At 47.0% G+C, this 27,597-nt stretch overlaps 1 protein-coding gene across 4 annotated transcripts in view; it reads left to right on the top strand.

Moving 5' to 3' along the window:
• MYO9A (myosin IXA) overlaps positions 1 to 27,597 on the top strand; it is a 1,257,959-nt gene that overhangs the window by 616,985 nt on the left and 613,377 nt on the right. For all 4 annotated transcript variants that reach the window (XM_078685018.1, XM_078685017.1, XM_078685015.1 and 1 more), the window contains one exon: positions 1,881 to 2,002. In XM_078685018.1, coding sequence (XP_078541144.1) covers positions 1,881 to 2,002 — 122 coding nt within the window. The remainder of the gene's footprint in view (positions 1 to 1,880; positions 2,003 to 27,597) is intronic.

Genomic DNA, 27,597 nt, shown 5'->3' with positions numbered 1-27,597 from the left:
AGTCTCTTTCAATCTACCCATAACAAACCTCTGCTCTGCCGACCTCGCCCTAGCACAAACCCTGCACATCCTCAGAACCAGAGCAGGTGGAAGAGCCTTCTCCTACATAGCAGCCAAGGCCTGGACCGAGCTCCAATTCAACATCAGACACTCCCTATTCTGAAAACCTTCAGGAAGAACCTCAAGACCTGGCTTTTTGGGTTACCCAGAGCTGCAGCTCCCTTCCCCCCCATCAGCGCCTTGAGACCCTCACTGGTGAGTAGCGCGCTTTAATATTCCCTTAATGATTGATTGAGTGTCTCCGGCGGAGCATACAGCATCCCATACCGGCGGTGTGCCCACCCACCCATAAACCCCCCACAATGCGTGGCCTCGGCTCTCACCGGAGAGAAGAGGGTGCTGTTGCGGCTCCCATTGTACGTCTGCGCTCTCTGGGCTCATCGGATCGGCTCCGGCCATGCCCCAACTACTATAATGTACTGGCAGGGGCCTCTCACAACCCCCCAAACAGGGATTGGCATGGCAATCACCCCTCACTTTCAAATACAGCGCGATGGGCCCCGGGCAGACAGTGAACACAAAGAGTGCGACTCACTCCATCCCCTCCCAGGCCACGCCCCTAAGGTGGCTTTTTTTAAGCAGGCAATGGCCAGGGAAGAGAATGATCTTTTGAAACCCAGTGTACATTGTTTCCTCTTGTTAAGAACCACTTTGTAGGTTTCAGTTTGATCTTTTCCATTTCCTTCTCGCTAATCCAAAGGAGCAGTATAAGGGCCAAAGTCTGCTGTTCTGTGGCTGTGATGGTAATACCCCACAGGACATGGTTCATTTTAGCGTGGACTGCAATTTTTAGAACACACCCAGAAAGACTTTTTCAGTTCTAATCCTCAAAAAAAGGCAAATTTTAGGCAAGTGTGACCCGCTTACATTTTTTACAAATGTTCATGTGTAGCACTGTCGTTTACATGCTTACTTTTTTAAAATCTACTGTTAGGCTTAGGTCTAGTTGTGATTAATTACCCTGTACTTATAGTCTGGCCATGGTTTTGTATATCTTTGATCATCAAATCTCTTACTCAGCTGTGTCTTGTTGCTAATATGAGCTTTTTTTTATTAGTTAGTTGGTTCTATCTGTGACAATTTGATGGCAGTTGATTTTGTATTTTTTTTTGCCGGTTTAGAGTATTATTTCATTTGGTTTGTTTATGTGAGGTGTTTTCTATCTCATTTTATGTGTGCTTTTGTGGTTTTATCTTTTGAAACTGAATAAAGATTATTCTGATCTATTCTGAAATTCAAATCAACTCACATTAAGGATGAATTAAATTAAAGACTAAAGCACTACAGCGCTATAGGTTTGATTATTTGGCCTTATGACACTAATAGGCCAGTCCTGGCCTCCAAAGCTTGCTGTGTGTAGACATGAGCTGTGTTAGGTAAGTGTCTGACTGGCCTGTCCTAGGGATGTGAGATATACTACCAATATAAAGATGTAATTGATAGGTTCAAGACCTCTTCATGTGTTTGATCCCTCTAGGCCTTTGCAATGGTCCAGTGGATCCAGAGGAGCTATTGGAAGCGGATTTGCTCTGCCCTATGTTTTTGCCGGATCCCTCTCTGCTGCCCCTATACTTTTGTAAGCCTGTTCCTCTTGCCACTGAGTCACATTGATATGGCATTGGTATTACGTTCACCTTGAAGGTGATGGCATCATAATAATGAGTCTCTGATATAAAAGAAGAACACTCTATCACAGCACAACAGCAAGGACCATGTTTATTTATTTGTTACCAGATCTCTGGAAGCACAAACTGTTATCTGGTATGTTAGTAACTGCACTTTCAGTGTCCTCTGACTAGAAATCATATAATGTATTTCAGGAAGAATATCGAGCAGAAGGAATCAGCTGGCATAATATTGATTACATTGACAACAGCAGCTGTATTCAGCTTATCAGCAAGAAGCCAACTGGATTACTTCAGCTTCTGGATGAAGAAAGCAAGTGAGTGAACCTCCCTCAACCATTTACCTCACCGTCCATTCTCATGAATGTCTTGACTTATATTTTCTTAGCTCATGATATGAGAATACTTTTACGTAATGTAATCACACCACACATGTTCTTTATTTTCATACTGATAAACATGTCTTCCTTGACTTCTGATCTCATGCCAGAGATGCTTACTCTTCCATTCTCATTCTACAGGTGAGCTATCCCATCCACTTGCATGGCAATTTTGTCTATTGCAAGCTGCTTTAATATAATTAGTATGAAGTTCAGCCTAACAAAACATTTCTGACCTGGACAGCTACAAATCCCATTTGTCACCCAACATAGTGTCACTCAGATACAGCTTACACACAACTCAAGAAACTCATTCCCAAGAAAACAAAGACTGACGTAGGTTCTCAAAACCAAAACATATATTGAAAACGTTCTTCCCAGAAAGCAGCTTCAGAACTGCTGTTCAAGCCCTAATAAAGTTGCATCTGGATCGTGGCAATTTTGTGCGCCCTGGCCTCCCAGACTCCATCTTGTTCCTCCGTAAGCCATACTACACATCTCAGCAAGTTACATTTATGGCCTGCATAGGTATGTCCCATCATTACAATCCTGACGAAACTCCATTGACTCACCTTGCTGGTGTACTCTAGTTTTAATACCAGCTGCACCATTTATGTAGCCTTCACAACCGACCTATCTGGCTGATAAGCTCACCATTTCTGGAGGCTCTTTTCACACCTGCAGCCAGGACACCATCTGACCTGAGGTAAATGAGAGTAGGAAAGAAAAAAAAAATATGGCAACATGTCTTACGCATCTATACACCCAGGACCCGGAACCGCATCCTTGCATCCATTAGTACCACCCCTTCCCTGTTACAGTTTAGTAAATAGCTGAATACACACCTTTTTGAAAAACATTATATCACTTTGCAGTAACAATGCACTTCTTATGCAAGAACCAAACTACGTCTTCAATTGTTTGTTGACTGCATCGTCTTTAACCCTGCAAAGCTCTCTGCTGCCTTTTGGCAGGGTTCATACACATACATTACTTCATGTGCTTGAAAGAGGCACTGAATCACATTTATTGATGTTTAGGGGAGTTTTTGTGGAGGGAAGTGTGGGTCTGCCACTTTTTTGACGTGCACGAGGGCCAGATTAGTGACCAATATTAATGGGCACCATTCAGCCAGCCTTTAAGAATGCCTTTTTACCCACGTAACTGGGCATTATACAAGAGTACGCCAGAGGAGTTTACCCAGGATTTACCACCAGCCAATGTAAATGTAATGAAGGTTCTACTGAGAAGCAACTAAAAGGAGTTGCAAAGGTGCAGCACATAGGAATGGGCGTGTTACAGATAACCATAATGTTTGAGGCATGTGTGCTACAGAAACACATGCTTCTGCCATCTACTGTTGGGTCCAGATGTTTGAAAATTGTTTTTCATTAAATAAGTCTTTTCCAGTTACGAGGTAAGGTTACTCCTCCATTTGGTGATGGTGCGCATGATCATTGACTCCATTGTTAGAATGTTTTCTTTCCGCCATCAGGTTCGGACGTAGCTTGCGGCACTGCAGTACGAGATCATTCTTCGGGATCGCTTCGGCACACAAGTCACTGTACCTTCGTCAGTATTATTTCTAACACATTTCCCATCCTCCTCGTTTCGAAAATTGGAAAACTTTCCTAGTTGGATCGGGAAAACTCCAGACCGCGGCCTTCAGGCCTAGCCCATTTTCTATTTACTTCCACTTGAGGAAAACATTGAGTAATCTGCCAATGGAACGGACTCAGTACCAATTCTGTGCTCGGTGCTGTAAATATCAGCGCACAGACTTTCATAAGGTCTGTATCCTGTGCCTGTCTCCGGAGCACAAGGAAGAAGACTTTTATGCTTGTTGCTCATTTTGTTCTAAAAAGAATCTGCGGGACGGTCGGGCTTGACTCAGAGAAATGCAGCGGCACAGATATCTTTGGAGAAGATATCGAACAGTAAAAATTTTTACTATTTATTGTTTTACTGTTTATTGACCCCATGTGTGTTGTAACTGTTTGGTTTGTTATTCATATTTGATGCCCGTACTGCAACGTATGACCTTCTGTGGTCGGGATACCCCATAACAGCCTTCTTGCCCCCCTTGGGTAGGTAGTCACTCCAATGCTAAACTGGTTTGTTCTTTGTTTCTTTATTACTGTGACTTAAGTTGTTGTCACAAAGAGCACAGTCTTTATATAATGTGAACAGAAGAATAGATAGATTGTGGGTTGTAGGGTCCGTCACTAAAGGCTTCCTTGATACTCTGCTCCTGGTTTCTTCTTATGGTCAAGCGAGCGTTGACCCAAAAAGTAAAATAAGAAAAGAAAGGGCTCAGGCTACTATTTTCTGGCGTGAACACTAATCATGGGGAAGGAAAGCGTGCACCGTCACCAGAGCCTAATGTGTGTTGTGTCTAGTGCACAGGGAACAATAGTGCTCTTTCACTGATGCCCGGTGATACGTGCCCACAGCCCCTTAACCAGCCCTGAGCATGCACCCGGCACTTGCCTGCTCCCACAACCCTCCGGGGCCGTGGTGATGGGAGACCCACCCTCTTCGCCGTTGGGGAGATCAGTGGTTCCGAGGGCAGTTCTACTTGAGCAGTCGTCCTAATATTGTTCTAAGAAGACTTATGGGTCCACCTTTTGAACAATTGCGGAATTGCTCAATGCAATTCCTTTCTTGGAAGGTTGCTTTCTTGATTGCTATCACTTCATTAAGACGTGTCAGTGAGCTTCAAGCACTAACCTTGGTAGAACCATTCTTTCAACTCCACAAAGACAGAGTGGTTCTTCGCACTAACACAAAGTTCCTTCCAAAGGTAGTCTCTGCTTCTTATACTAACCAATCAGCTGAGTTACCTGTTTTCTTCCATCAACCTGATTCTGTAGCAGAAAGAGCTCTACATAAATTAGATGTCAAAAGAGCACCATTGTATTATATTGATAAAACAAAAGATTTTTTGCCAAACCAGACATTTTTTTGTTGCCTTTGCTCCCCCTCATAAATGGAAACCTATCTCTAAATTTGGTATTTCTTGATTAGTCGTTAAATGTATCCAAATATGCTATATGAAAGCCAAAAGAACTTTGTCTATACCTACAAGAGCACATTCCACTTGTAAACTAGGAGCATCTATCACTTTTTTGGTAACTTTCCCATAGCTGACATTTGCAAAGCAGCTACTAAGTTTACACCGCACACATTTACCAAACACTGTTGTGTGGATGTATTAGCATGTCAACAAGCTAATGTAGTACAGGCAGTCAAAAACACTTTTTCAGACACTGGTTCGCCACCGCTTTCGGAGAGTACTGCTTTACAGTCTACGCAGTGGACACTGTTCCAAGATGGCGCCCGAAGTCGCCTCCACGTGACCGGACCGCTACACTATGACTAGTAAGCCCGGGAATACCAGCGGTAACCGGCATTGAAACGAAGCATCCCGGCCAGACGCGAGCTCCATCTTTACTCGGTAAGTGGCTCTTCCCCGATGGCTCCAGTCTGATCCTGACTAATTCTCAGAGATTGGGCGCCTTGTAAACTCCCTCCTTAATTTGCAGCGCAACATTGACGACATTGATCGAGTATAGAGTGCACAACTATTCACCATTTACCAGTGGCCATCGAGCCCTCAGTGTACCATTCAAGAACGCTAAATAAGGTAAAAACCCCCTTAACAATTGTCCGTTTAGACCTTCCGGACTGTATTCTTGAAAAACATAACTTTGAACATAATTTATTTCAGCCCGTTAAAAATCGGCGCTTTCAGAAATTGAGCCATCTCGCCCCAAGATTCAATTGGAAACATATACGTATTAAAACGAGCTCACAATGGGTAGGTAACCTGAATAAATCACTTGTTCGTTGTCCCGCCCCTACCACGCATACTAAAGTGCATCTTTCCCACAGCCCGGCTTAAAACCACGATGGGAAATATCTAAACCCCTCAACCAGGACCAGTACTGTATCCCTGGACGCTACCCCTGGGCGCGCGGAGCAAGTCTGACGCCTTACTCAATACCTCGCAACATAGAGGTACGTGCTGTGCTGACCAGTAAGCGTTAAAAGGTCCAAAAACCATAAAAAGACCAGACATGCATGTGGCCCGGCTCAAACACCAGCTCACTGAGTTATGGGCATCCCCCATTCACTAAACACATTGCTGCACAATCCCCTCAGTCACTCGTTGTGCACAAACTCCCAATATTTTCTGCACTTGAGTCACTGCGATTCCGAGGCTCGGTGTTAATATGTAAATGCAACGTGACTATGTACTTCACAAATGGCACTGTCACCCAGCACATGTCACAAACTGTGATTTCAGATGTATAATGGAAATTTAAGGCATGCGTTGACCGCTCTCCTCAATTTCTCTAAAGATTTTTCTTTGTGCTTGTTTTCTTATCTTTCCAACAGGCTTTGTTACATTCAGGCAACTCTAATTTTTAAGTCCTGATGATGATCCCAATTAACTAATTGAGCGAAGGGATCGAAACGTCGACACCTATGAGTGTACATACATGTAGCATTTCAAAATTTGATATTGTTTGTTTCACTCCAGGCGACAGTGTCATTATTTCTTTTCAATTATAAGTGCCCTGTTTTGCTCTTTTTTCCTTGCCTGAAAACACCCCTTTCACTTTTCTCTATCTTCTCCCTTTCAAAGTACGGCACAGGCTTGTGTCATACTATCTGTCTGAAAAATATTGTGTTGAAATTGACATTGATTGAAAAAATAAATTTCCTGCCCGGCTGGGCAGTGGAAAGTTATCGTATAGTAGTCTATTGTGTGCTATACTGTATTGTGAATAATTTAAATAAGCTAGGAACCCTTGTTTCTATAACGCAGTTATACCCATGGTTCTTGGCTACCCGCTGGGTTTCCCTTGTCTTTCAAAAATAATTACAGTCTACGCAAAGCATGCATATCTACAGCACACATGCCTCGAACAGATTGTACTTAACCTGTAAGCATCTGTTCTTGGCATGTAGAGCTGTAGATTCACATGCGCCCTCCCTCCTCCCTGGACACCTATGGTCTTTGCAGTTATTATTCACATTGTATATGCATGGACATCTCTGTAATACACTTACTCCATTCTCACCCTCTTGCGGGAAAACAATCTAGCAATTCAGTCGATGCCCATACACGCTATCACCAAAAGTACGAATCGTCTTACCCCGCGACTGAAAAAGACTCAACACTGGATGACAGGAGTATGCAAAGCATGTGAATCCAGCTCTACATACCAAGAACAGATCCTTACAGGGTAAGTAACATAATCCATATGTTTTGATGCAACTGTGATTCAACGGAGAGCATTACATTACATCACCTGCAACAGCCTATGCACTGAGGAATCCACCCAGGTGCGAACAGGAGCAAGCCACATGAATGGGGGTTATACAACAACCAATTGTGAATGACAGAGGAGTCCACCACATCCCATGCAAGTCAGAGGCCCTGATTATGAAAATAGGCGGTATTTATTGCACCAGATAAATAAGGATACCACAGAGTACATTGTTTATCAGGTGCATTATTAGCACTTCTTGTGAGTTACTGAGTAACTGCATGCAGATTCTGGTATTTAATGCACCAATATATGCATGGTGCTGTAAATACCTTACAGGGTTCCCCGTTAATCTTTGGCATGGTTGACCTGCTGAAATTTAATGAAGATTGAGCTATTTAACATATCCATTAATCATCAGAAACGTTACATACAATCAAACTCTTATTTCGGACCCCTTCGCAAACAGGGTTTTATACAGGGGTTGGAACACAATGAGTCACTTGTAATCAGGCCCAGAGTAGACCGTTGATATTACTGATGTGCATGAACCTGCCCAGTCTGTGAACAGCTGAATCCAGGCGCTAGAGTCACACTTTAATCACATAACCTTAGCTGGGAGAAATGCCCTGGCTACTAGTGGCAGCTTTGGTAACGGTTAAGTTCTCTATTCCCAAGACAAGGGTAGCAGACAAATAGCTATCATATTTTTTATATGTCCTGAGAAACAGAGAAACCTTTGCCTGGGGCTCCAACTGCAAAGTGTAAGTCTCCTCCATAACACTCATCAACAGTTTGTTATAGCAAGATCCCAACTTACAGAAATTTGGTTTGTTTCACTAGTGCCTTCGTAGGTAAATGTCAAGGGAACTTCGGACATTTCAGCAGGTCAGAGTGTATCTCCATGGAGCAAGAGTAGAGCACCACTAAATGATGCCCAGCATCATTATAGATCACATTTGTCAGCCACACTCAGTTCTGATACCACAGTGCATTTTTCACAGTCTCCCTCTGTTTGAGTAGCATGACAACACGATGTGCATTAGGACATCTTCCAGGAATCGCTTCCATTAGGCTGCTGCTCCTTTTATCTTGGCTCCAGCCATTGTTGTGCCATAGCACCTCTGTGCTTTAAAGTAGTGCACTGCAGGATCTGATCTAATACGGTTGCACTTAAGCGAGTGGTGCTCAACTTCTCCCAATCATACCCATCTAGTGAGTGGGAGCTCAGTTCTTCGCCATTCTCACCCACCTTTTCCATAGTCTCCTTCTTTCCTTTGCTTAGAGTTTGAGACTGCACCCACCTTAACAGATAAGATCATGTCCCTATCTAAAGCTGTGCAACTCTGATGAAGTGGGGAGCGAACGAGACAGCATCTTTTCTTGTCTCGGAGATAACACCGATCTGAATCTGGTTCAATCCTCTGGTTCTCCTTAATTTTCCATCTTGAAATTAAATGTAGGTGCTTCAACGGTGAAGTAAGCCCTAGTCTCTCCTCAAGATGATATTCCTTGAGCACCAGTTAGTGCTGCCCCCAAACACATATGCCCTTGGTTATTTCATCCAGGGTAAGATCCACAGGAACCTCCCCCAACACTAGAACTGCCATTACCTCACCCTCGCCACCTCCCCAAAATTGTAGACCCCTGAAAAGTGGTCTACCCTCTGTAGCCCAGACATGTGAGTACATATGGCATGTCCTGTCCCATTTGTAAAACATGGCCTATTTACTACCCTCCAGAAAATGGAGCTATCTTCACATTCACACCCAGGCTAATTCCTGCAAGGTATGTTTACACTTAGCTAGTGCCTGCTTGTAGGCCTGTCTACAGACTGCTACAAATCTCCTACTCTTGGGGTCAGCTTCAGGCCCACCTTCAACTGCCATTCTCACTTGAAGAAGGCCCTGTCAAACCATTTGGGCATTGCTCACCCAGGTGGGTTAATGGTTCCATGACTTTACAGGCAATCCCCTCAAATGCTTGCAGACTGTCTTTCTCGAAGGCATCTGCATCCAAACAGGTGGAGATCTCCTGAGCAGAGTTAGAAAAGAGGGACACCTTAATGTGCGTTGGGTTCACCTGGGACCAGTTAAGTCTCCTACCTTCTGCATTTGCTGGGGTTCACTATCAACATGCTGAAGTCACACCGGACTCCTTCTCAGAGGTTCTGCTTCATTGGAGCCATTCTGAACACAGCTCAGTTTTGTGCTTTCCCACCGGGAAAGAGTCCAGGGCATTCAGGCTATGAACCTGAACTTTCAGCCTCGGGCCTAGATTTCAATGAGGTCTATTCTGAGGCTGCTTAGACTGATAGCCTACTGTATCCTGCAGGTCGAGCAAGGCAGGTGGCATATGCAGTGTAATCTGAAGAACCAGTGGGCCCAACATCAACGAGCTCTCTCTGACCGATTATAGATTTCGGAAGAGACTTGAAAAGATCTTCAGTTGTAGCTTCTGGACTGCGATTAGGTTAGTCTCAGAGCTGTGACCGATGTATTGCTTCTGTGTTTGGATGGCCATCTGTGAGAGGTGGAGATCAGAGGCCTCTGGTCATCAGCAGAGTTCCTGCTACACATCAACATTTTGGAGCTGAAGGCCATCCGCTTGGAATTGAAAGCCTTCCTGCCATCCATCATTGGGAGACTGATAGAGGTGCTCATGGGCAACACCACCTCCATGTGGTACTGCAACAAGCAGGGCTGGTTGCGTCACAGATTCTCTACCAGGAGGCCTTGCGCCTCTGCATTGGTTGGACCTCAAGGAATTTTCTAGTGGTGAACCACCTGGTAGGATCCTGGGATAACTGGACAGTAGAGCTCAGCCTTTGACACCTAGCGGATCACAAATGGTAGGTACACCTAGAGGTGGTGTCACAAGGTCTCTTCCCAGAGGTTGTTGATGTCATCTTGGAACCCCTCTGAGAAAACTGCACGCGTCTATCGTTGGGACAGATTTGTGGCTAGGTGCAGGAAACACCAGATCAAACCCCTGTTGGCCAGTTTATCTGACGTTCTGTTATTTGTTTTGCCTTTTTCCTTTTGCCTACTTTGAAAGGTATTTTTCGGCCTTTTCCGACTTCCTACAATTAAAAGATCAGTCTTTACTGTTTGTCATCTCTTGTGATGCGGTTTCTGAAGGTGCTTGTACATGTTTCCCCCTTCTTCTTTTGTCATGCCCCAATGAGACCCTAATCTGGTTCTGACTTATCTGATGTGTACTCTGTTCGAGACGCTTCACAGCTATCCATTGCGGCTCCTAAATGTAGGAGAGTAGGGTCTGCTTCCTATGGTCACCCCCACTTTTTGCTTTTGCTTTACTGGTTTTCGACTTAGATGTGGCTGTGGGCCTGCTAATCAAACCCACAGCCCAGATGCACTCTCTCTAAATTCACACCATGTACTCTAGGTACATCCACAATTGGGAATTGGCTCACCTTATCAACCCCTGTAGAAGTGTACCCTAGGTACTCAGGGCATAGGTGTAACCCTGGCCTACCAGGGGCTGCAGCATGTATTATGCCACCCCTGGCTGGCCACTCAAACTGACACAACTGGCTGATCACTCAGCTGGGGCAAGGTCGTGTAATCACCCCTTGCTTTGGTACAGTATTCCTATATCTACCCTTAAATATAGACACACAGTAACCTATAAGTCACTCCTATGGCAGGCCTTAACAATCCTGGAGGCAGAGTGCTTGGTTATGTGTGAGATGGTGGAAGTCATGGGTTGCACTCCAACTCCACCCACCAGCGGGTGAACCCCAGGAGCATCACGGTAGATGCAGTTTTGTAGCGAGTGCGCTATTTCGAAAGTTCGTGTGTTTAAGCAAGTTTGCAGCACCAACTCTGGACACCGGTGTTTCGGAATTGTTGTTCCTCGTCAGCAGAGTGTAGGTCGGTTAGGGGTTTGCTGTGCAGGCTGCCAAGTGTTCTCAGGCTGCATAGCTGCCAAGGTTTCAAATTGCTATGTGTGACATCTCCATAATGTTTGTGTAAATATGAGTGACATTTCAACGAATATGAGTGACATTTTCTCACGAGCAAAATCAAGCAATGAAGATGAAGGAAACATATACCAATTATAAATTACTATCCACTGAGCAACAAAAAGCTCTAATTATATCTTAAAATTGCTTAAAAGCACCAGGAATGGAAGGACACTAACGGAACACAGACTGCATGACAGCAGTGCTTAGCAACAGGGGGCCACCAGGCACTGTACCTGCTCAGAAGATAATCTGAGCCGCACCATGCAGATTATGCGATATTGATATGGAGTACACAAGGCTGACTTGTGATGGCAGTTCGTTGGAGCAATTGCTGCAGGAGGAAGTAAGAGGATGTTGTTTAACCTAATCAGAGTGAGCCCTGTGATTACTCTGCTGTGTCTCTTCCAACACGGAGAAACTGGATCTCACTAGCCAGTGAACTCATTTTCTGTAGTTTCAGTAAGTTGTTTTAGTTAGGGGGTGGGTGCTCTGGTGTCTGGATGGTATAGACATAGAAGCCATGGTTTCCATTTTCCCATGTGTGGCATTTATAGGCTTTCAGGGTATTTATGAGTAACATTTCACTGGTTTATATTTGACACTTTGTAATAAATTAAAGACAGCTCTCAATAGCTTTTTTTGGACAATTTTCATTTTTTCATAACTTCTTCTTGGAACCATCCCTTCTTATCACCTATTGACTGCAGTACAAATTAAGAACGCTTTTGACAATAGCTGAATTTACCAATATTTCGTCTCCTTTACGGACCCAAAATGAGTTAACATTCTTGATGGCTACAGAAGTAGTTATCAATTTAACGCAGTGACGCTCCTTAAAAGACCAAGTTAATAAAGGCAGGTAAATATTTAGTCATAGAACACAAAATATACCTCTAAAATGCACAGCGCTTCTTTGGTGACAGGATTTTTTTTAATGACCCCGTAATTATTACGGCACCTGGATGGCAGCTGTTCCCAGAGCTGCAGTGGGGCTCGGTTTTCGCTGATGAGGACGTGGTACAGAGGCCTCTCGGCTCCTTGGGTGTGATTTGAAGGGCGACCGGCAACATCAGTCATTATGTTGTCTGGGAGGGGGACGGGGGAGGTCAGGAGCACGAGAGCCATGTTAAATATGTGCCCTCGTCTAACTTCTTTGTGGTGCCCCCATAACGAAAAAAAACCATGCCTGCTTTGCTTCACAGGAGCTGTAAAGTGCTATAGCTCCAACTGCCCGGCCATGTCAGCAGCGCCTGCCCCAGCAGTGGCGGAAACTTGAGAAACTAAAACGGACAGTAAAAACTTACTGGGACAACGCGGGTCTTCTCAGTCAAGCGTGATTACACGGTCCTCCGGCGGCCGCGGCTGTGAGCTGCATGGGGTCACCCTGGTGACGGGATCACTGCCCCACTGGTACATAAAATAAGCTGCGCCACTGCTGGCAGACTCCCTATGCCGATCATGCAAGTCATCATGCAATGAAGCGGCACGGCAGGCCATCGTGCTGTGTCAATGACTGACAAGTGTGCGAACAAATGCCTCGGACTGCCCGGAACGCCGCTGCTGCGGCCGACTGAGTGGTGGCTGGACTCTGCTGCAGCTGCCGCCGTGTGGGGCGTCGGCCGCGCTCACAGTTTTCCTGGTGGCCAGAGCTGTCGCCGGCTCAGCTGAGCTGCCATAGTGGTGGTCAAGGTGGCGCGCTGCAACCTGCAGCTGTGTTTAGCGCCGGGCTGCACAGGGGGCCACGGCGGGGGTGGCCATGATGCGAGACTGCGTCTCTCGTGCGTCACAGCCTGCACTGTAATCTCCCGCCGCTTTTGCCACTTCCTGCTTCCTCCGGACGTGACGGCCCTATCCCAGGCCGGCACATCCGGGATTAATCCTGGCCACCGTGATTGACAGTTCTGGGGCTGTATCGACATAGCGGGCAGCCCGGGCTGGCCCCCCTGCACCATTTCGCATTAGTTTCCAGGGCAACGCCAACAGACTCGTCGGACTGGCAGAGCAGAGAGATACATTGTAGCGCGGCGCCGCTCACGAGCTCAGAGAGCTCTGCTGCAGTCTAGTTAACTGTTTAGGCACTAGTTGGACTGAGAACAGCACTCTCAGAACAGTAGAGAGAGCCCGGGCACGGGAGCTGCTGGCGCGCTGGCACAGATGGCAAAAATGCGTGACAAATGCATTCAGTGCGGTGATGCGGATCACCGCACTGAAATGCGTGAGTGTCACACCTGTTGCGTGACGCTTGACAGGACTGAGGTTGATACCTCTCAAGGCGCGCGGGTGCGGGATCCGAGCTCGTCAGCTCCTAGCTCAAGGGAGCCATTTAACTGGAAGTCATGGGTCGCACTCCAACTCCACCCACCAGCGGGTGAACCCCAGGAGCATCACGGTAGATGCAGTTTTGTAGCGAGTGCGCTATTTCGAAAGTTCGTGTGTTTAAGCAAGTTTGCAGCACCAACTCTGGACACCGGTGTTTCGGAATTGTTGTTCCTCGTCAGCAGAGTGTAGGTTGGTTAGGGGTTTGCTGTGCAGGCTGCCAAGTGTTCTCCGGTTGATACCTCTCAAGGCGCGCGGGTGCGGGATCCGAGCTCGTCAGCTCCTACCTCGTCAGCTCCTAGCTCAAGGGAGCCATTTAACTGGAAGTCATGGGTCGCACTCCAACTCCACCCACCAGCTGGTGAACCCCAGGAGCATCACGGTAGATGCAGTTTTGTAGCGAGTGCGCTATTTCGAAAGTTCGTGTGTTTAAGCAAGTTTGCAGCACCAACTCTGGACACCGGTGTTTCGGAATTGTTGTTCCTCCATGACTTCCAGTTAAATGGCTGCCTTGAGCTAGGAGCTGACGAGCTCGGATCCCGCACCCGCGCGCCTTGAGAGGTATCAACCTGAAAACACTTGGCAGCCTGCACAGCAAACCCCTAACCGACCTACACTCTGCTGACGAGGAACAACAATTCCGAAACACCGGTGTCCAGAGTTGGTGCTGCAAACTTGCTTAAACACACAAACTTTCGAAATAGCGCACTCGCTACAAAACTGCATCTACCGTGATGCTCCTGGGGTTCACCCGCTGGTGGGTGGAGTTGGAGTGCGACCCATGACTTCCATGTGTGAGATGGTGCTCTAGCATGAGCTGAGCCTGTCTGCAGCTTTCGGAACCATGTCCTTACAGCTGTTCTATGATAGTGCCCTACCATATACTCTTAAGTGCGTTATAATCCTCGCGGTTGAATGCTAACTTTGGTTTGGCTTTATCTAAACATGTCATGTAAGGTGTCATACGCTTTGCAATACAACCCCCTCGCCAATTCTGGCGACGGGGGTACCATTCCACCCTTCTAGAGGGAGAAGACATGTTTTTGCTGACTATCTCGGTTAAAGTCAACCAGAGCCCCAGCATCACAAAATGGACGCTGCTGCCACAGACACAAGTCTGACCTCCTGCTGCTGGGAGTCCTTCCAGCGAGGGAGGCCTGGACAATAGGTTTCCTGCCTGGAGAGGTCCGAGCACCACCCCAGACAGGATTTTGTGTATTGGGACAGGGATGGCTGAATAGAATGAGACATGCCTGGGGCACACTAGGTGCTCAATGCATACCCCAGTTCAAACCAGTTGCTGGGGCACTCCAGCCCCAGCTCTGGCGTGAAACTGCACAAAGGAAAGGGGGTGTAACCACCCCCCTTCCTGGTCCCACCCATAGGAGGGACCTAGTGAGTAAACCAGCCCCCTTTAGTTGTATAAAGGGAGGAGCTGACCCAGGAGACTTTAGATTAATCTTGGAATCGAACTGAAGACGAAACTCTTGACCCTTCGACATTCAACTGAGGCTGAAGACTGAAGAATCTCCCTTGTGGCCAAGGAGTGACCACTCTGGGCAACCAGCCACCATCCATCAACTCGACGGATTGCTTTGTCCCTGTTTCCGCCGGAACTCGAGCGTAGAACCTGACAAGACCTCGACCCCCGGACTCCTCTGACCCCACTGCACGACTCCAGCATAGCTGAGCTCCATGGAAGGCGTCGGAATCCGTGGAAGCAGGCAACTTGGAAAGTCTTCAACTTGCTAACAGCGCAGCTCCTGAGGCATCCTAGAAGCTGTGCACTGGGGACTGAGACACCCCGACACCGAGCTCCACCTGCACCGAAGACCAGCCCTCCACACTCCACGAGATCTGCGTGGGTCCTTCTGCTTGTGTTCTGCTCGACGCGTTGTCCGGTTGCTGGCCCGTTGGCTAGTAGCCCTCCGACGACGACTCCTTTGAAAATCCATCGCTGGTCTGGTTGCTCCAGACTGGCCCTCGCTTCCCTGAAAAGGTGAAGTACCTCAGACCCTCCTGGTCTGCCCCAGAAGCCTTCTGTGTATCCTGCGTCGGTTGCCTTTGCTTATGCTTGTTGGCTCCAATCCTGAAGTCTACCCCTCCATCTGCGAGAACCTTCGTGGGACAGCTCCTCTCCAGCTTCTGGTCGTCCTCGACGCCTCCTGGTCCGCATGGCTGCAACAACAAGCTTCACATCTGCACCTGATTGCTCCTCGACGACATCTGGTTCCTTCCTGGTTCCACCCGGTCACTGTCTAGTGACCTAGACTCTGTCCCCTCTGCTTTCAGGTCTTCTTCATCCTAGATACACCCTTGGATCCACCCGGACATCTTCCTCCTGTTCACCTGCAGCATCTTCTTCCGAGGCTCCATAGGAAACGACGAGAAAACCCGACACACTTTGACACCTATGCACCCGCAGCCTGTGAGTGAGGTAACGCGAGTACTTCGGTGCTCCTGCAGGGATTGACTATCCTAGTGTCCAGTTTTGTTAGTTGTGTAATCCTAGTTAGACCGGAAGTGTCCTAAAACTTCATTTCTTACCTTGTTATGTTCCTATTGACTCTCGTGTGAGAGTACTGACTCTGCCCGCGCTGCCTGTGGGCCTCCTACTCCTAACCTAAGGGTCAGATAGTGTAGCCCCAGCGATCCTCTAGGCCTTTCCCTTTCCAAAGTCGTGGTTCTTATACCACTTACTTAGTATATGGTTTTACGCGCCCCTAGGGCCTAATTGTAAATTGTGCTATTTAAAGTATTTCTGAGTATAACTTATTATGTGCTTTTGCCTCCGATCTCATAAAGAGTTCAGAGGAGTGTGTTAGTGAATAAATACATATATATTTTATATATATATCCTGTGTGGTGTCCTTTCATTTGATATTCAAGGGGTTACATATGTTAAAACAGCTGGCTTTACACGCCCTCAAGAGTCTTTTAGCCTAAGACTGTTCTGTCCACGCTACCACTAGGATAGCTGGTCTATAAGGTTGACTTACAACCATCACCATAAGGGTTGTTTGGACTGGTGCTAGGTGTTCACTAGAATAGTGAACATCATATACCAGGCCAACTTCTCACACTAAACATGAACGCTGTGTTTCTTGTTGACATCACTTCGGCATGGCTAGTGAATGAGCTCTTAGTGCCATTCCACCATACTCTACCTTCTTCCCAGACCAACAGGTCCTGCGGACTCTTGCATACTTCCTGCTCCAAATTGTGGCACGTCGTCAAACCATTACCCTGCTGACGTTCTATGCTCTGCCTCATCCCTCTAAGGATGAGCTCTGAGCTACTACATCGATCCTACCACCAGGTGGACGATTAACTCTTTGTGGGGTTCTCCGGAATGAAAAAAAGCAAAACTGTGCAGAAGAGAACTTCTCCCTCTGGATCGTGCTCTGCATAAAGATCTATTACGCACTGGCCAAAAAGCAGCCTGGAGAAAGGCTGCATGCTCATTCAACCAGGACCAAAGCTGCTACCACTGCATTAGTATGTGGAGTTCATGTCCTAGACATTTGAAAGGCAGCTATGTGGGCATCCTTCCATGTTTTTAAAATCCACTATTCTATGGACCGTCAGGTTTACAGAGATGGGCATTTTGCCCCCTTGGTCCTATAGGCCTTTATGGTTTGCTTCCACTCTCAGAACCACCTCCTATAGGTATTTCTTTGGTATCTATTCAAAAGGTGAGGAATTTGCAGCTAGAAGTTTCTATCAGACGAACAAGTTTCTTACCTTTGCTAATGCTCTTTCCGGTCGAGACTATCCAGGTGTAGATTCACCACAGACCCTACTACCTTCCTCTTCTGTAATTGGACTCTATCCTTTAATAAGATCCCAAGCCTAGGAATCTGCACACTGTCTATCAATTTGCTTTTGGGGCTCTGTGTCTGAGGACGCGGACAGTTTGGAAAGCTACTGACATGAGCGTGAGGTAGTGGTGCCTATGTAAGTCTGCACATAATTTTTGGAGCGGAATGGTGTCTGTGTGCAGCCGCAAGACATCCTCTTCCCGAGAGCAGAGGTACTGCTGAAAGGTTTCCGGATCCAGTCTGATGACTGCCAAGTATTCTAAAGGTGAGAAATCTGCTGCTAAATAGTCTCTACCAGAAAGAGCTTTGGCAAATGTAAGTAAATTGTTCAGGAGCAGAACGGCATTATTGTGGATCTACATGGTGCAACCTGATTGCTATCTGAGGTACTGCAAACCAAATTTCCGTATCTAGTCGGGCGCCTGGGGAATATTTAAAATGTGAGGACTCTGCAGCTCGATAGTTACTACCTGAAAGTGTTACTAAAGATAAGTAACTTGTTTGTTATATAGTGTAGTTTAAAGAGCTCTTTTTTTTTTAATTGGAGCTGGGTCAGGATGGGCTTAATGGATAGCAGAATGTTGTTCCAGATCCTGGGAGGATACGTGGAGGAGGCTTGTTGTCTTGTTTCTGTCGTAGGGGATCTCTGTGTATAGTCATAATCTAGTGAATAGTCCCGCCCATGTGCGTGGACCCCGGAACAATCAAAAATAATCTCTTCTTTGCAGTCCTGCATAGACACTTAAGAGAGAATTAAGACAAATAATGCAGCCTAACATATACAAGGCTACAAAGGCCACCCCTTCATCTAAACAGTGAAAAGGATGGCCCACCATGTCCGGTTTAACACTTTTTACCAAGTTTTCCTCACAGGGAAAACTCCCCTTCCCCAAAATCCTTGAAATGATTGAGAGGAAGGGTTGGACAGACAAGCCCCCATAGGCTGCAATTATGTGTCTTGAAAAGGGACACCGTGCCTTTCAGGAACTCTCCAGAGACCCTCGGTATCCCAGGATGCACAGCCAAAGTCCCTTTACTTTCAGTTCTTTTTTCCGGCTCCTGCTAGCAGGACCCTGGAGCATTGAGCTCTCCCTTTTTGGGTTTTTTTCTTCATTTTTGGCACTTTTCAAGTGTTTAGAGTGTTTCACTCGACGTCTGGGGCCTCCATCTTACTTCTGCTGTGGTTTTTAGCCAGTTTTGTTCACTTTCTGTCGAATATGCCTGCCTTATTCGATAAGTGCCCTGAGTGTGCCAGGAAGAAGGCCAAATCGTACCCCCACAGAGTCTGCATACTCTGTCTCCCTTCCTCCCATGTCCCAGAAGCCTGTGAGATTTGCCAATCTTTCTCCAGGAGGACCCTGCGTGACAGGGAGAAGATTCGGCTCCAAGGACTGGAGCAGAGGAAACATCAGGAACATGGTGGGTCTGGGCCCGGAGGAACCTCGTCCTCTGCCCGTGCTTGGCCTCTGGGGGGCTCCCCAGTCAAGATAAGGCCAGGAAAAGGCGCAGATCTCCGTCGACGTCGATAGCCTCGCCGTCGCCGTCGAGAGGGATGACCACCTTCTCCCCGTCGACCAAGGGCTCTGGGTCGAAGAGACGTCGCTGTTCGACGTCGAGGGGACTGACGTCGAGACCTCGGACGAGGTCGACGTCGAGGGCTTCATCATGCGTCGAGACACCATGGACGTCGGGATGAGTCCAGGAGACACGCGCGCTCGCCATCGAGGCGACACCGCCGTTCGCCGTCGAGGTTGACTCGGCGTTCGACGTCGCAGAGAAGAAAGTCGACGTCGAGGGATGTATCGGTGTCGAAGCGTTCGACGTCAAGGAAGGAGTCTACGTCTAGGAAGGAAAAATCAACGTCGAGGAGGCAATCAAGGACCAGGACTGTGTCCTCTGCCTCAGTGGTCAGCCTTTCTTCTGTATCCACGAGCCCCCGGTCACGGCGGCGCCGGCTCTCGTCTGAAAAGAGGGCGGCCTCGAACATTTTCGTCAAGGCCTGTGTCGAAGAAGCTGAAGAGGAGAGTGGTTAGGTCCTCGGACTCTGAATATTCTCATACCTATTCGCCTTTTAGGCCCAGGACGCCTACGCCTCCTTCATTCCGAAGGAGAATCCTCCTCCTAATCCTCCTCCTTCTCCAACTCCTCCTCATCTTCCTCCGCCTCCTCCACTGCGGCTTCCTCCACGGTCTCTATCTCTGCTACGCTTCCCGTCGCCGCCTACGGGGATTCCACAGCCTAGGATTCCGGTTCTGCCTCCGCAGATTCCGCCTCCTGTGCGGCCAGTGGATCGTCCGAGGCCTAGGAGGTCTAGGTCACGGTCCAGAAGGAGGCACCGATCAAGGAGTGCCTGTCGGTCTTCGACACCGTCCCAGCATGGTCACCGGAGGGACAGGTTAAGGTCCCGTCATACAGACTCTTCCAGTGCCCGGGGATATTTGCCCACCTTATCGGGTTCACCCCGTACGAGAGTGTCACCGGTGGATGACATCGTATTGTTTCAGGAGGTGTTATTGAGAGGGGCAGCGAAGCTGGAGATTACTCGAACGGTACCCTCACCTTCTACAGCGGTAATTTTCGAGACCTTACACAAGCTGCAGTTGTCTCGACCCTTGTTGCCCTTGGTGCCAGTGCTTGGGGAACCAGCTATGGAGCTCTTCTTGACTCCGGCGTCAACAAAATCAGCTCCTTCCTGGCTGCAGAAAAAGTACAGGCCCCCTGACTCCGATCCAGCGTTCCTTCGATCAGACCCTGTACCGGATTCGGTGATCGTCACTGCGGCCAGGAAGCAGCACGCTACTGCCCCGTCTTCTACGGTGCCTCCGGATAAGGAGAGCCATCAGATTGACTCAGCGGGACGAAAAGTCTGCGCTACGACTGCTACTTCCGTGAAAGACGCTAGTGCCGCGGCTCTCTTGGGTCGGTATGACCGGTCTCTGTGGGAGTCCCTGCAGCAGTTTCTGGAGCACCTTTCTAGGGACAAGAGGGAAGACTTCCAGGAAATCATCAATGAGGGCATGATGGTATCCAATCAGGTTATCAGTTTAGCTGCAGATTCCGCTCTCTTGGCAGCTCATGGATGTAATGTAATGTAATGGGTTCTTTTATAGCGCAGCTTTCCATGGAGCATCTTGGCGCTTTGATAAGACATAGGCAGTGCGGGCTGATCGCTCTGAAACAGCAAGATGTATGGCCAAGAAATTGAATCATATCAGACTTTTGCATAGGGTGTCGGATTGGCTATATATCCATGTTTTGAGGTTTTTCCTGAAGACTGATTCCACCGATATTTGGCGGAGATGCAGGGGTAATGGGATTAACCTGAGACGCCATGCCTGGTTGCGCCTGACATCGCTGAAACCAGAGGCGCAGCAGAGTGTCCCCAACTTGCCGTTCTCTGGGTCGACGCTCTTTGGTAAACATGCGGATGAGGAGATGGCCCGCATGAAGGCAGAGGCAGAAACCCTGACGGCTGTCTGGTTAGAGAAGCCAAAAGAGCAGAAGACGACTTTCCGTCCCTTCCAGAGACATTTTGGTGCCCAGGGAAGAGGGCAAGGTTGTCAAGGTGGCCAGCAGCACCAACAGCAGCAGCAGTACTAGAGGCGGCCTTTCCAGAAGCGCCAGAGGGGCAGAGGCGGCCAACAGTCCTCCTGGACGCCCAAAGGCCCGGCCGGGTCTAGGCCCTGAGGGGTTACTTCCTCCTTGTCCGTTACCCGCTCCAGTGGGGGGAAGCATACAACATTACTTGGCAGAGTGGAGAAAAATTACTCAGGACAAGTGGGTGCTGAATATTGTTTGCAATGGATACAGTCTTCGTTTCGTCAGCCCGCCTCCAGCGATTCCACCAGTTTGCTCTTAGTTCCAACTGCACGAGCTTCAGGTTGAGGCCGATACCCTGTTAAGAAAAAGGGCGATAGATGACGTCTCAAAGGGGAAAGGGTCTTTACTCAAGGTTCTTTCTGGTGCGCAAGAAGGACAAGAACGAGTTCAGGCCAATTCTGGATTTTCAACAAGCAAACAAATGGATTCGCAGGAAAAAGTTTTGCATACTGTCTTCGCACCAGATTTATCCTCAGCTGCAAAGGGGAGACTGGCTTTGCGCAATAGATCTGCAAGATGTGTACTCCCATGTGCCCATTGCACGGAAACACCGGAAGTTCCTGCGGTTTCTAGTCGGCACCAATCACTATCAGTACACCGTACTGCCGTTTGGACTGAAGTCTGCACCCAGGACGTTTTCAAAATGCATGGCAGTAGTGGCAGCGCACCTGAGAAAGAACAAGGTGTTTGTCTACCCGTACCTGGACGACTGGTTGATCAAAGCCTCCACCTTCCAGGAAGCGCAACTGCACTTCAACAGGATGGCCGTTCTGTTGAACCAGCTGGGGTTGCACATAAACATGTCCAAGTCTGTTCCGACGCCAGTCCAGTGCCTGCAGTACTTGGGAGCCTCCATCGATACTCTTTCAGCAAGCGTGTCTCCTTCGGAGGAGAGACGCTTATCGATCCTTCGGAAGGCTCAGGCTCTCATAGCTGTTCCATCTACAACAGCGAGGACGGTCTCTTCTCTACTGGGGTCGATGGCGTCTTGCATCTTCCTCACGCCACACGCATGCCTACACATGAGGCCGTTGCAGGAATGTCTGGAGGATCAGTGGGACCAGAAGCGGGGGAGCTGGGATGACAGGATCAAGCTGTCCCTCCACGCTCAACAGTCCCTGAGATGGTGGTGCTCTGCAGAGAATCTCCTCAAGGGGGTTCCATTCCACAAGGACATTCCCATTCAGACTGTCGTCACGGATGCTTCTCTCCACGTCTGGGGAGCGCATTCAGACCATCTGCAGATCCAGGGAACGTGGTCCCCGGCGGAATCCACTTATCACATCAATTTCCTGGAACTCAGAGCTGTTCACTTGGCACTGCAGGCCTTTCCTCCGTCCTTTCAGACCAACTTCTTGCTTGTGCAGACGGACAATACGACCACAATGTGTTACCTCACAAGCAGGGGGCTCGAGATCGCGCAGGCGATCTGGTACTGGCTACTAGCCAGAGGACTGACGATAACGGCTACCCATCTGCCAGGTGTGCAGAATGCTCAGACGGACACACTCAGCAGGCTGGTGCAAGAAAACCATGAGTGGGTTCTAAACGACGAAGTGCTAGGAGACATCTTCGACAGGTGGGGCACACCGGACATAGATCTGTTCGCCAGCACCGAAAACAGAAAATGGCGAGACTTCGCCTCCAGGTATTACCAACCGAGGACCCTGGGGAACGCGCTATGGATCAGCTGGTTGAACAGCTTTCTGTACGCTTTTCCACCCATTCCCCTGATTCCGGCGGTGCTCATCAAACTGTCTCAATCTAGAGCACGGATGATCCTCATTGCTCCGAAGTGGCCCCGACAGTGGTGGTTCATGGACCTGCTTCACCGGTCTTTCCTACCCCACATGCGACTGCCGTGTCGGCCGGACCTTCTCACGAAGTTCGGGGGCAGATGGTGCACCCAAACCTCTCATCGTTGACTTTGGCGGCATGGCTTCTGAGGTAGTGCAATATGGACACTTGAGTCTCCCTGAAGATTGCATGACGATACTTAAGGAAGCTAAGAGACCCTCCACTAGGACTTCCTATGCCTACAAGTGGAAGAGGTTCTGCATCTGGTGCACTTCCAAGCATTATGATCCGACACCTTGCAAGGAAGACGTCATCCTTCCATACCTTTTGCATTTGGCTCAGTCTTGCCTTAATTTTCATTCTATTAAGGTTCACCTCGCAGCATTGACTGCATATAGGAAATGCCCTTCACAGACATCCTTCTTCCAGATCCCTGTGATTAAAGATTTTTTGGAAGGATTGAAGAAAGTGTTTCTTCTTGTTCGGCGTCCTTTGCCATCCTGGGAGCTGAATGTGGTGCTGTCCAGGTTGATGAAGGAGCCTTTTAAACCCATCCATAAGGCTTCCCTGCAGCACTTGTCATGGAAGGCGGTCTTCCTTGTGGCCATTCCCTGGATGCCAGAAGGGTGTTGAAATTTTACTTGGATAAGACCAAGGACATTCGTAGGTCAGACCAATTGATGGTCAATTATGGGCCAGTCCGGACTGGTCTTGCCACCTCAAAACACTCCATCTCTAGGTGGATTGTGTCCTTTATCCAGTTATGTTACCAGAAGGCTAACAAGACCTTAGGGGGTAAGCCTAAGGCTCATTCTACCAGAGGCAAAGCTGCTACAACAGCTTTGCTTCGTAATGTTCCTATTGCAGAGATCTGCAGGGCTGCCACTTGGAAGTCGGTCCATACCTTTGCTAAGCATTACTGTCTGGACTCTGATGCCAGAGCAGATGCTCAGGTTAGGCAGGCTTCGTAGAGAAATCTGTTTGCACAATAGAGGTGTTGGCTGTTTTTCTCCGCAGCCGGGTTGGTTTTTTGGGATGGGCTTGCCATTCTATTCACTAGATTATGACTATACACAGAGATCCCCTACTACAGAAGGAGTAGTTTCTTACCTGTAACTCCAGTTCTGTAGTAGGGGTATCTCTGTTCTAGTCATAAGCGCCCGCCCTCCTCCCCGGTGGATAAAGTGTACTGTAATGTAGGCTACAGGCCTTGCTTTATACACCTTCAAAAAGAACTGAAAGTAAAAGGACTTTGGCTGTGCATCCTGGGATACCGAGGGTCTCTGGAGAGTTCCTTAAAGGCACGGTATCCCTTTTCAAGACACATAATGGCAGCCTATGGGGGCTTGTCTGTCCAACCCTTCCTCTCTATCATTTCAAGGATTTTGGGGAAGGGGAGTTTTCCCTGTGAGGAAAACTTGGTAAAAAGTGTTAAACCGGACATGGTGGGCTATCCTTTTCACTGTTTAGATGAAGGGGTGGCCTTTGTAGCCTTGTATATGTTAGGCTGCATTATTTGTCTTAATTCTCTCTTAAGTGTCTATGCAGGACTGCAAAAAAGAAAGCTTAAGAGATTATTTTTGATTGCTCCAGGGTCCACGCACATGGGCGGGACTATTCACTAGATTATGCCTATAACAGAGATACCCCTACTACAGATCTGGAGTTACAGGTAAGAAACGACTCCTTATTTATTATTAATTTCTGCGCTTCTTCATATCGATAATATATTATAATGATGTCCTGGCTGTGAGTGTGACAGGATCAGTGGGAGTGCTTTCTGTATCAGCTGGTCAAGGAAACATTCTTCCGCCTTTCCACCAGTCCCTTTTATTCTGGGGTGGATCATGAAATTCTAGCAAACTAGGACCAGTGGCTACGTAGGTATGCTTCACCTGCAATAACCACACAGGAAGTTTCCATGGGATTCTCTAACCAAGGCAAGAAACAACATATAAACTATCAGAACTTAGTTAATGAACATAGTTGCCTTACTTCTAAATTGTTGTAATGTGGATGCTTAAACCTTATATCATAACCCATAAACATACTGAAGGAAGGCCTTATATCAAGTTTCCTTAATTAGGTAGAGTTAGTTCTGCATATGATATTATTGAACCAGTTAAGCGCTAAAAAGAAACTTGGCCAAGTCTAGTTTGCAATTTACTTCCATAAAAGTGCATCTAACAGCATTACAGCTTTTAGAAAAAGCCTAAAGTGGGTTTTGTTCTTCACGCTCACATTGAATCTGAAGATCCTAAAGGGATTTCTTTTAATGTTCATAAAACATGTTCTCCTTTGAAGCATAACCTAATGAGTCCTACTTTAGATCCCATGCATAAAGCTACACTTCAGCACCTTTCATGGAAAGCAACTTTTCTAGTAGCTGTTGTATCTGTAAGCACTGTTGGTGTGCTTCATGCTCTATTAAACAATCCTATCCATTAGTCCCTGGGAGAAACATTGTATTCAGTACCCGCAGACCTTTTTTGCTGAAATTATTTCAGATCTCCTTATTAATCAAACTATATAGCGTCCCTACTTTTTAAAACATGTATCTATGAGAGCAGAGAAAGCTGTACAAAGAGTAATGCGATACTGTCTCAGAATAGCAGACACCTGTGGAAAATATAAACCAGTCATTTGTTCACCACTGGCCTACCTATAGAGGTATAGGAGTTAATAGAGTCAGCTGAAGGCTTAAAATGTACAGTAAAGTGTTTCAGTATAAGCTGGAGAGATGCATATCCTTTCAGTTTAAAATTTTTGTAAATAAAGAAGCAGTACTTAATTTAAGAGTCCGTATACTCTGCTTTGCCGAAATGTGTTTCTTTGTAGCACCATGACCCCCAATCAGCAGTTCTTTTTTTATTGTATGTTTTCTGATGGGTGAGGTCCCCTCGTGGTGGGGTAGAGGACAATTTTACCCACGCACTGTAAAGTTTTTTTTTCCTCCACTGGGGCTGGATTAAAGGGTTCACAGGGAGGTAGAAACTCCCCTTTTCACAAGTGTCTGACATCAGTGATTTCAGTAGGACCACAATCCCAGAGAATAAATCCTTCCCTCTGGCTAGAAGACATGCTTTCTCCACTTCTCTCCTGGCTTAGGTCCTAGAAGTCTTCACAATTATTTCCTTTCATTTCTGCTTTTTTGTAGCTTATGTTTTGGCCCACCCTTGCCATCCCTACCTCTCGCCCAAAATCCGAAACTCTCCTTTTTCTTCATCTTCTGCCATATAGTGCCAAATAATTGGAACTTGATCGTAAGACTACAGTTCTACTAGCTCAAAAGGAATTTCCTCTCCGGGCCCAATTTACCCTGTCAACAGCATTTCCTCTGCTGGTTGGGCTGAGGCAACCTTGGTCTATTACCTGCAATGGAGAGAAAAAGCCACTTTGTGTCAAGCAATATTTAATTTGTAAAATAATAAGTGCCGATATCCAACATTGTGCTAAGAAACTCACGGTTGCTGCTGTCAAATGTCAGGGGTGCAGAATGCCTAAGGTGCGAAGTCTGTATTCCACCTTATACCTCTTTTATTTACCACCAGACACTCCCTATTCTTTATCACCCTCGTTCCGGTTCATTTAAATCCCTACTTTCCTGCTTTGTCTCTGTTTTTCCATCTTTCTCTACCTCCTCTTTTCCAGTTTGTGTTGCCGCACCATGGCTACCTCCGTGACATTAAGATGCACGATTGCCTGAGGACTTCCAATTTTCCTTCAGATTTGCAGGTTAAACTAATAGAGCTCTTTATGAAGACATTCGTTTGTTTGGGGACAAGACCTACTCAGCGACTTTTCGTGGTGTCAAACGAAGCTCATCATTCCACTCCCGGCAATACGCACAGGCATTCCAACAGCCCCAAAATCCCCTCATCAACAATACAGGGGGCATTGTAGAGATAAAGGCTGAGGATGCTTTTTACAACCCTCCTCCTGTTCCTCCCCTGCACCACCAAGAAAGCAAGCTTAGTTTGGTTCCCCACGCCTACACTGACTGGAAGGTTATTACTTTAGTTAGTTCGGAAAGTGGAGAGGCACCGGGCTCAGTGCTGATTCTGAATAAGACAGTGCACAAACTTTAGATATATTTAATACATAACCAACATTATAACCATCAATTTAGAAAAATATTTTTATTTTCATTATTTTGGTTTTATGTTTTGTTCATATAAAATACATTTAAAAACAATTTATACACCATTTACTTCAATACTTGAATGGCTGCACATGATGCCATATATTTCATTGATAATTAATAGATACGTTTTAGAATTCGCTGTAAATCTCACATTATTCTTCACATTTAATATAATTCCAACAGAATATGCAGCAAAGATTTGTTGACAGATTGTACAAAAGAAACCTCTGGTAGTGATGTGCAGAATACCACCAACGCGTTTCGGCAAATGCCTTCTTCAGGATTTGTCTTTTATCAGTGAATACTAGAAAGTAAGAGAAATAGGTTATCTAGAGTTTGTGCCTACTGATACAAGATATTCAAAACTTTAATCAATCGTATGTTGCTGATAGGAACGGACTATGATTTAAAACCTTTGAAACTGAACAACACTGTAACCCTACAAGTGAGGTGAGTATCCAATCTTTCTTTCATGCAAAAGTGCTCTGTGCATGACATTTACAAAAAGAGTTTTGTGAATAGTGTGACACACTGAAATTTAACTAAAAAAATATATATACATCTGTCAACTTCAAAGTTTAGAA

The sequence above is a fragment of the Lissotriton helveticus genome, chromosome 3_2, assembly GCF_964261635.1.
Source record: "Lissotriton helveticus chromosome 3_2, aLisHel1.1, whole genome shotgun sequence".
Classification (NCBI taxonomy): domain Eukaryota; kingdom Metazoa; phylum Chordata; class Amphibia; order Caudata; family Salamandridae; genus Lissotriton; species Lissotriton helveticus.
This window is presented reverse-complemented; position numbering and strand designations above follow the sequence as displayed.